The sequence below is a fragment of the Hippocampus zosterae genome, chromosome 1 (genome assembly GCF_025434085.1).
Source record: "Hippocampus zosterae strain Florida chromosome 1, ASM2543408v3, whole genome shotgun sequence".
In the NCBI taxonomy this organism is placed as follows: domain Eukaryota; kingdom Metazoa; phylum Chordata; class Actinopteri; order Syngnathiformes; family Syngnathidae; genus Hippocampus; species Hippocampus zosterae.
The window spans coordinates 10693037-10701671 of record NC_067451.1 but is presented as its reverse complement, the minus strand read 5'-3'; the positions used below and the strand labels follow the sequence as shown (position 1 = coordinate 10701671).

Genomic DNA, 8635 nt, shown 5'->3' with positions numbered 1-8635 from the left:
CTCGGCTCCTTCTCTTGTTCACAAGCAAAATGCAAAATCTTTATTCCAATTGTCCTTTCTCTCTCTCCCAATATTGAATTGCTAACCCGCGTTTAGGATTTAGTCGCGTGAGATGACGGACAATGTATTATGTCGGTTCTTCACTTAAAAGGTTTAGTGCGGTACATGCACCCATTCAGATTTTGTGAAGCCCCCAATTGCCGTATTAAATGGTTAACCAACTGCACAAATACGAATTATGATGAGCATTTGTGGATGGTTACATGTATTTGGGGGCTTTTTAATAACCGTACCTCAGTCTGAGGCTTTGTTTTGATCACCAATGGCATGAACCCCCTCCAAGTATTTATTTAATTTCGGGATCTTTCTTGTCATTTGAGAATAACCCGCATATACATTACTCACAAAAAAGGCAATGACAAACTATTCAATGTGTTTTAATTTTTGTCTGTAAAAGCACATGTAACACTTACCAGTGAATATAAACCCTTACATTTTCTGGTGATAATACAAAATCACAAAAACGCATTAAGTCACATTAAAAACACAACAACCCAGCAGCACTGTATGAGGTCGATCGAGTGTACAGATGTAAAATAAAATTGTAAAACTAAGAAATACGGCTCGCGTCAACTGCTCATCAGATTTCTAAACACTCAGTACATTTCACTGAGCTCAACTAATTATAAATGACTCGTTCCATGTATGGGGTTGCAAATACTGTTCCCAATTATTCAGTTTTGAGTGCAACAGTCTCTTGATGGGTTTGAGCGGCAATTTCTAATTTAAACTACAGAATTCGTGCCTCATCCCATTTGAAATGAACAGCAATCAACTATTGCAAAAGACAGAAAACATCCAGTGACATCTCTGCAATTACACCAGGAAGTAATTCCTTATTTCTTTCAAATGTCATAGATTTTTCTCTCTCTCTCAGGTAACATGTCAGCCATACAAATCAGTAAATTATCAGTGTCTGTTGGAATTTGCATCACTAATTATTTCACACCATCCATTGGTTAAAAATGTTACCAATTGAGAACAAGGAAGTCATGCTGGTCCTTCACGTGTTACTGGTGATGCCTTTAAAAATTGAACACAATCTCATCTTCGGACTTGTTACACCCAGGACGAAGCTTTGTGTGTGTCATGTAAGTAAACAACTCTTTTTTTTGTGCACTTGAGTGAAAGAAAATGAATTATGACAAATCTTTATTATACGGCCAAAGGTCCCTTGTGTTGATTGACATGCGCAATGAATCACTCTAGATTTGTAAAAAGGTATTCTGAAAACCTGTTTGAATTACAATGAACTAAAATTCTTCACCGGCTCAACTAGATTTATTCCAAACATGAGCTCTCGTACAGACATCACTCTCGAAAACACACCCTGAGATGACTGGCTGGAGGCAAAACTTGGTCTCGCTAAAATATTAACCATGACAATCGACCAGCAGGATGTCGAGATTTCAAACATCCAATATAACTTACCAAACGACAGCAGACATTTACATTTTGCCTAAGCCACAGTAAATCTAAACCGGTGAACTGTATGTCTATGCACGTACCAAATTGTGAACATTTTAACAAATTTTGAGAATGAAGCTTCAGGTCCGTTACTTATTGGCAGTTACTCCATTTTACGTCACAATTGTGGAGTCTATGATCTGGCTGTTGCCTACATACGTCATTTGCGATTGTTAATACTGAATGACCCGCACCACATAATCGTTCAGGATAATCTTTCAGAAACACAAGAGAATCAGGGCCTTTTTTCTGACATTGATCAGAAAATGGGAATATAGTCCATTTCTGTTTCTCAAGGTGCAGGTCCTGTACCACATAAGACCAATGATTGAACGCCAGGGTGTCTTTGTACGTTTTCACCTCAAAAAGAAAACACTGCCAATTCATGCTACTCCTAAATAATGTATAAAGACCCCGAACAATAATTTAATCTGTGAATGTTAGTTCAAATAAACTCACAAACAAAGTTAGGGATATTTTGGGTGCACCACAACCTTTGTAAAAATTGCACAGTAATTTTGCCCCTCCATCGTGGGGTAATGTTCCAGACCCCGCTCCGCAATAAGTGAAATCTGCAATATACTGTAGATATATCCTATTTAGATGTATCTTCAAAATCTTCAAAATAATAATCACATTTGAAAACAAAATATATTGAGAGAAAGCAAGAGCAATGATGACAAAAAAATATTGCACAGTTTAGCTATATCAATCCCTCTGGGTTTACACGAAACAAATCTTTTTTTCCCAAACGAGCAAATGTATCTCACAAGCTACATCAATAATCATGCCCGAAAATGTACATTCTAAAATAATTGTACGACAATCAATTTCTGAAGGCATAAAATCAGGATTTCCGTGGATTACATTCAATAATTTTCAACAAAAACTAGCCTGTGCTGAAATACTTTTGTTCTTCTTCTGTCAAATTTACATCTCAAATTAAATAAATACACCGCCATCTAGTGGGTGAGAATGGACTTACAACCAATATAAAGTTATGAACTGTATAAAAAAACTAGTGGGACCACGAAGGAGGGGTATTAAGTATCATCCATTTGAGTTTCAGCCTAAAATTTCACATGAAAGCCAAATATTCATAACTTTTTGGGAGCAGTGTACAGTTCGATTCGATCGATGCATCCAAAATTTCACGTCTTTATGTACTCTGTTTGCCATGGACGGTGGGCTCCCGGTCCGAGCTGACACTGGTCGTGGTGGTCTCCTTGCGGCTGTCCCTCGACCTCCTTTCGAAAGTGGGCGAAGACGACGTGGTGCACTCCTCCCAAGTCTGTAATGGAAAGACCCTGCCGGCCAGGCTAGGCAAGTGAGAGTGCGCCCCGGTGCGGCCCTGCGCTGCCGTGGTGAGACAGGTCTCGGCTGCCGAGCTCTGTCCCTGCTTACAGAATATCCCGCAGAACAAAGCGAGAAATTCCTTCCTCACACTGCGGTGCATGTAGCCGTAGATGTACGGGTGCAAGCAGCACTGCAGGAAGAAGAGCACCAAGGCCAGAGAGGACAGCCAGGCGGGTACGACTTCTCTGGCGCTCATGGATATGGTGTTGAGTACGCTGTAGGGTCCCATGCTGAGGATGTAAGACGCCATGATCACAAAGACGACACGCGCGGCCTTGCAGTGGTAGTGGAAGCGTCGGTGCCTCACGCGGGCGGGGTAGCCATTGGCTGACAAGGGGCCGTCCGGTGAACTCGCCTGCTGGGGCGGCGTGCTGATCTGTCCTGGAAAGTCCTGAGGGCAGGGTTGGGAGTAGGATCGCGTCTGTATCGGGTGAACCAGGGCATTTTGTCTCCTAGCCGCACGGAATACCATCCAATAGCACCCGAGCATGACGAGAACCGGGAGCCAGAAGGAGAAGGTGGCTACTACAACCGAGTAGGACAGGCTGTAGGACCACACCACCGAGCACATCTTGTGGTGGTGATTGAAGTCGATGGCGCCCCAGCCGTACAGGGGTGGCGTGCTCTGCAGGACGCTCAGCACCCAAGTGCAGATGATCAAGTTCGTGCCCAAATGAGGGGTCATCCGGGTGGGGTAGGACAAGGGGTGGATGATAGCAAGGTAGCGGTCCACCGAGACGACGATGATAGTGTTGACGCCGGCAAACGCAAAGAGATGCATGAGCACCACCAAAGCCTGGCACAGTCTGGCATCCAGAGGCCAAACGCCCGGCACGGTGGCGGCGATGGCAAAGGGCATGACCAACACCGTCTGGAGAAGATCAGCCAACAGGAGGTTGAGGACAAAGCGGTTGGCCACGTGCAGAAGCTGAGGCTTCCTCTGGAAAACCAGCAGCACCACCACATTCCCGAACAAGGAGACGCACACGATCACGGATATGAGCGTGATCTTGAGAACGCTGTTGGTCACCGAGTCCCACACCGGATCTCCACCGAGGAAGTCATAACTGGAATCCGGGGGAGAGTCGGTTACATTGGGACAGACGGTGGGTGCCTGAGCGCTTGGCATAATTGGCGTCTCTCTGCCTGCCGGCGGCATCCTGTTAGGCCTCGTTAGTTCATCGTGAATAACACGGGATACAGTTCAATTCCATGCTACCGGCCCAAGTTTACGGATTCGGTGCCGGGGTGGAACCGTTTTGGGTTCTCAGTTTGCATTTTGTGCGCACATTGAGAACTTCCTCTCACAGGCCAAACACATATTAGGTTTACCATAGACCGAAAGTTGCAATCAGGCCACCGTTTTTCAAATCATGTTAAGGAAAATGGCTGTCGGCTTACATGATAACAATCCTGAAAATGGGAACATTCAAAATTTACTGCGTTATCACTACGGTACAAACGGTCATCTGAGGAAATGTTGACATGCGATTGGGCGGAAAATGTCCCAGACAAAACCATAATCGATGATTGTTGCAGTGTTGCTACTTCTAATTGCATTGCTGGAAAACTAACATCCAAGTACGGATTCAAAAGAAGGTTTCAAATAGGTCACCTCGCCAACTCCAGGCTCGGCATTCGTATTTCAGCATTTTCACTCCGTTTTTTTTTTTTTTTTGAAGGGGGAATACTTTCGTCAATGTCTGTCCACGAAAAGTCTTTTTTTACTTGATTGTTGCCATGGAAACAAAATTGGTGTGAATTAGGGTCTCGCTTGCTGCTATTCCCGCCTGTGACTGTCAGTCTTGGGTGATCCCGTGTGCCTTGCGTGATCCCAAAGTCAGCAAGAATCAGCTTTGACCTTGTGATTAGAAGTATACAAAAAATGATGTTCAAATATCAGTTGGAGGAGAGCCACTGGATATGCGATTAGTCCATGATGGAGCATGGAGGTCCAGGTGCAAAAGTCTTAGAGCAAATGTTAACAAAATGTTCACTCAGTCCACTTATGTGTGAATATGTAGTCTTCACTCCTGTGATAGACAGCTAATCAGTCCAGCGTGTTCCATCCGCATCTCACCCAAAGTCAGCAGGAAGCAGCAGCATTAAAAAAAAAAAAAGATGTTTCAATATCAGTTCAACAAACTATTGGATGTAAAGAGTCAATTATGCAGCATCCAAATACAACAGGCCTCTTGGAGCTCACATCTCCACCCAAAATATTTAAAAAAAATTATCATCCATATATGAAACTACACGTTTCGACTTAACCCCTAAAACAGCACTCGGGTGTGAATGTCTGGTCGTTCCTCCTGTGATTGACAGAAAGCCGAATCAGTCCAAGGTGATCCCGCCTCTTTCTCCCCCAAAGTCAGCAGGAACTATCGGCATAACAAACGGGGTTGACTATCAGTTCAGCAATCAACAACGATTTGATGTAACAAACAAGACATTTGCAGCAGCCAGATGCAAAGGGCCTTCTTGTAGCTCACATCTGCAGCAGCACACACGCAAACGTCCACAATGGACGCTCCGCTCAGACACACACGCAGCGGCGAACGTCGGTGAGCTGGCGTGCACAAAATAACGTCTTTATCCCTTCAAATGATATTGGAGCAGTCGGTTCCGGCGAGGTGGCTCGGTTCTCGTCATTCCGCCCCCCTCAACCTCTTCTCCCAAACCTCCCCCGCCTCCATTTCGGAGCTCCGGTCGATGGCAGCGAGCAGATGCCGCGCGTCTTCACCGCTGCGGGGGGTCTCTCATCCAGACGAGCACATCCTTCCTCTTTCGGATTTGCAGCCTCATCAAATATTTAGGATCGGATCCGCTTTGCCGACTTAACGGTCCGCTCGTGTCGCCGAGGTGTCACACATCCACAAGCGAGGACACCTGCATGATACCGAGGACCGGCTGGAAATTTGTCACCAGCCCCCTCCTCATCATCTAACATCCACCCCCTCCTTTTTGTGTGTGCTAGCACGCTTTTCAACACCATGTCTGACACTTCGGATTGTACACGTCAACCATTTTTAATGGTTTAATTTGTTCTTTGTTATCCTCAGTGTGAACAAACACAAGCAATATATTTTAAGGGTCATTCCAGAACGGGAACTGGGTATTTTAAATAGTTGGCTTCACAAAATATAGAACCACACATTTTTTCCAATGTTAGTTGTCCTGACACAATAAGGAAAAGTTGTGAAGGTGATTACGTCGGGAAAGCGATTCCTATGTACAGTATTTAAAGTAAAAATACTCTTGAGCACCTCCTAAAGGCATTTTACTATTGTCCAGCCGTATTGCAACTTGCACTTCAAATATAACATCCTAACATTCATATCATTTAAATATTTCCACCTACCTGTATATGTCAGCCGAGAATCACTTCAATTCCGTTTTTCTTTTTTTATTGTACGGCAAATTTTGTTCTTGACGAGTTAGCATAGCAGCTAACACAGTTAGCATGTACTTTGGAGCCAAAATGCTGACATTAGCACTGATTTGCAACCCTGTTACTGGAATTACATTCACTCTAAAATTACAATTAAAACCAAATCATTCCAAAACACTTTTTAAAGTTTGTTTGGTGCCTAAATAGTCCTCCAATTCTGGAATTTTGTATGTGTTTGTTTGTATCATATTTGTTATTTTATGTTAAATGTTCTGTAAAAGTGCTTACTTCCAGCTGCAGCTGTTGTGGAAGTGCTATATGAAGATGTATTGTATGGTATTGTATAAACTAAACAGCCTCATTAAAACATCCCACTCATCTTCCCCTGCATGATTCAATCAGTTGTTTATGAGCTCTTTATTTAAAACTGCATGACTGGCTGTCAGGGGCAACCCGAGCTGAATAGCACTCCAATTTTTATTTGGTGCATGGGTGCAAGAACCTACTGAAAGATGAACAGTTTGCATCAGTTATTTATTACTGTATTAAATGACACTTTTTCCACTGTGCTCTGTATTGATGATGGAGGGGAACAATGGAGGGGAATTCAGTCACAGAGCTACACTCCGGTGCAAAACATATTTTCCTGTGCAATTTCGAAACCTCAACTGATTCAAAAGCAAGCCCACAAGTGCTCACCGAGTATAATAATAAACAAGTGCTCACAGAGTATAATAATAAACATTTTTTTAATGGCATGGGTGACCCAGTGGTTAGCGCGTCAACCTCACAGTGCAGAGGTACCGGGTTCAATTCTAGCTCTTGCCTCCCTTTATAGAGTTTGCATGTTCTCCCAGGGCCTGTGTGGGGTTTCCCCAGGTACTCTGGATTTCTCCCACATTCCAAAAACATGCATGGCAGGCTGATTGAACACTAAATTGTCCCGAGGTGTGAGTGTGAGGGCAAGTGGTTGTTTATCTCTGTGTGCCCTGCGATTGGCTGGCAACCGGTTCGGGGTGTCCCCTGCCTACTGCCCGAAGACAGCTGGGATAGGCTCCGGCACCCACCGCGACCCTTGTGAGGATAAGCGGCTCGGAAAATGGATGGATGGATGTTTGATGGCATAGTTTGGGCAAGGAACTGCGGAGAAGCAGTATCGTGACAAACCCTAAAAGGTAAGCAGAGCTGTTGTTACAAATGTTGATACAAATTAGCATTGGCTAATAGCAAACTTGTTGACCTGGGCATGGGCGGTACTGTATATGTGACCTGCAAAATGCACAGATATAGTGCAGTTATGAGTGTAAAGACCAGTGTAATTCATTTGCTTGGTGGTCAAGTGCTGCCTCCATCAAAGTAAAAAAAAAAGTCAGTCGTGTGAGCTCACTTCTCTTGTTCTTTAATTTTTGTTTGTAGGTTTTGGAGGACATTTTGAAGGGTGTTTAAGACATTACCATCTTAATATAAACACTATTTCAGTAAAAAAAAAATTCTTTTGCCAATTCATGTTTCCAAACATAGGTTATTCATGAGCATATGTATAATGACGAAGTTCACAGTCTACACTTGCATAAACTAATGACATTCACTCACAAGAGGTGTGGCATTTGCAAAGATAAAGTTCTGTTTAGGAAGATATTAAGTGCATTATATAATTACATTTTTATTTTATGTAATTGTATTTAATTATAATTGTACTTGTAGCCTTCTCTTTATCTATTTACTATTCCTTTTAACATTTTGACCCTCTTCTGTTAAGAATAATCAAGAAACACTTCTTAGTGGGCTGTGTTTATTAAAAAAATAGCTCCATAATTAAAAAAAAATCCACCTGCTTAGATGTTTAGAAATTTGTTAGATTTTTTTCTCTTTAAGATTTCTGATGCATCGTATGTATGCACAGTTAAGGTATTTCAATTGATTGTCCAATAACAACGTAAGAAAGAAAACTCTTTGGATCATTTGTTTGGCTTTTACAAGCCAAGACTGGTATTTGTACTGTCAGCATGGTGGATATTATTCAATTTTGCTCCATTTAAGTGGCTTTGAAGCTCAAAGCATCCCTTGAAAGGTTTTTAAAAAAATATTACACAACACTTACTAACAAATCAAACAATTTATATGCTGTCATACAAGCGCAAAACAAATGTATTCGCTTGTATTAAGATGTGCTTCATTCATGATTTTCAGTCAAAATGTAATTGACATGTTGTGCCATCCACGAATCAACACTTTGTAATGAGCCGTTTTATTTCAAGTCCATCAGAAAGGTCTTTTGATGTGATGAATTCAGATTGCAAATGACAAGTACAAAGGAGCCAGTGCTGCTCCTTATTATGTGCACGAGTAGTAGGCTTCAAA

General features: G+C 42.6%; 1 protein-coding gene across 1 annotated transcript; it reads right to left on the bottom strand.

Moving 5' to 3' along the window:
- Positions 1 to 2444: 2444 nt before the first annotated feature.
- Positions 2445 to 4042, bottom strand: gpr101 (G protein-coupled receptor 101). The gene has a single exon (XM_052059879.1). The coding sequence runs from the start codon at positions 4040 to 4042 to the stop codon at positions 2687 to 2689; it is 1356 nt and encodes a 451-aa protein (XP_051915839.1). The 3' UTR covers positions 2445 to 2686.
- Between the last annotated feature and the right edge of the window lie 4593 nt (positions 4043 to 8635).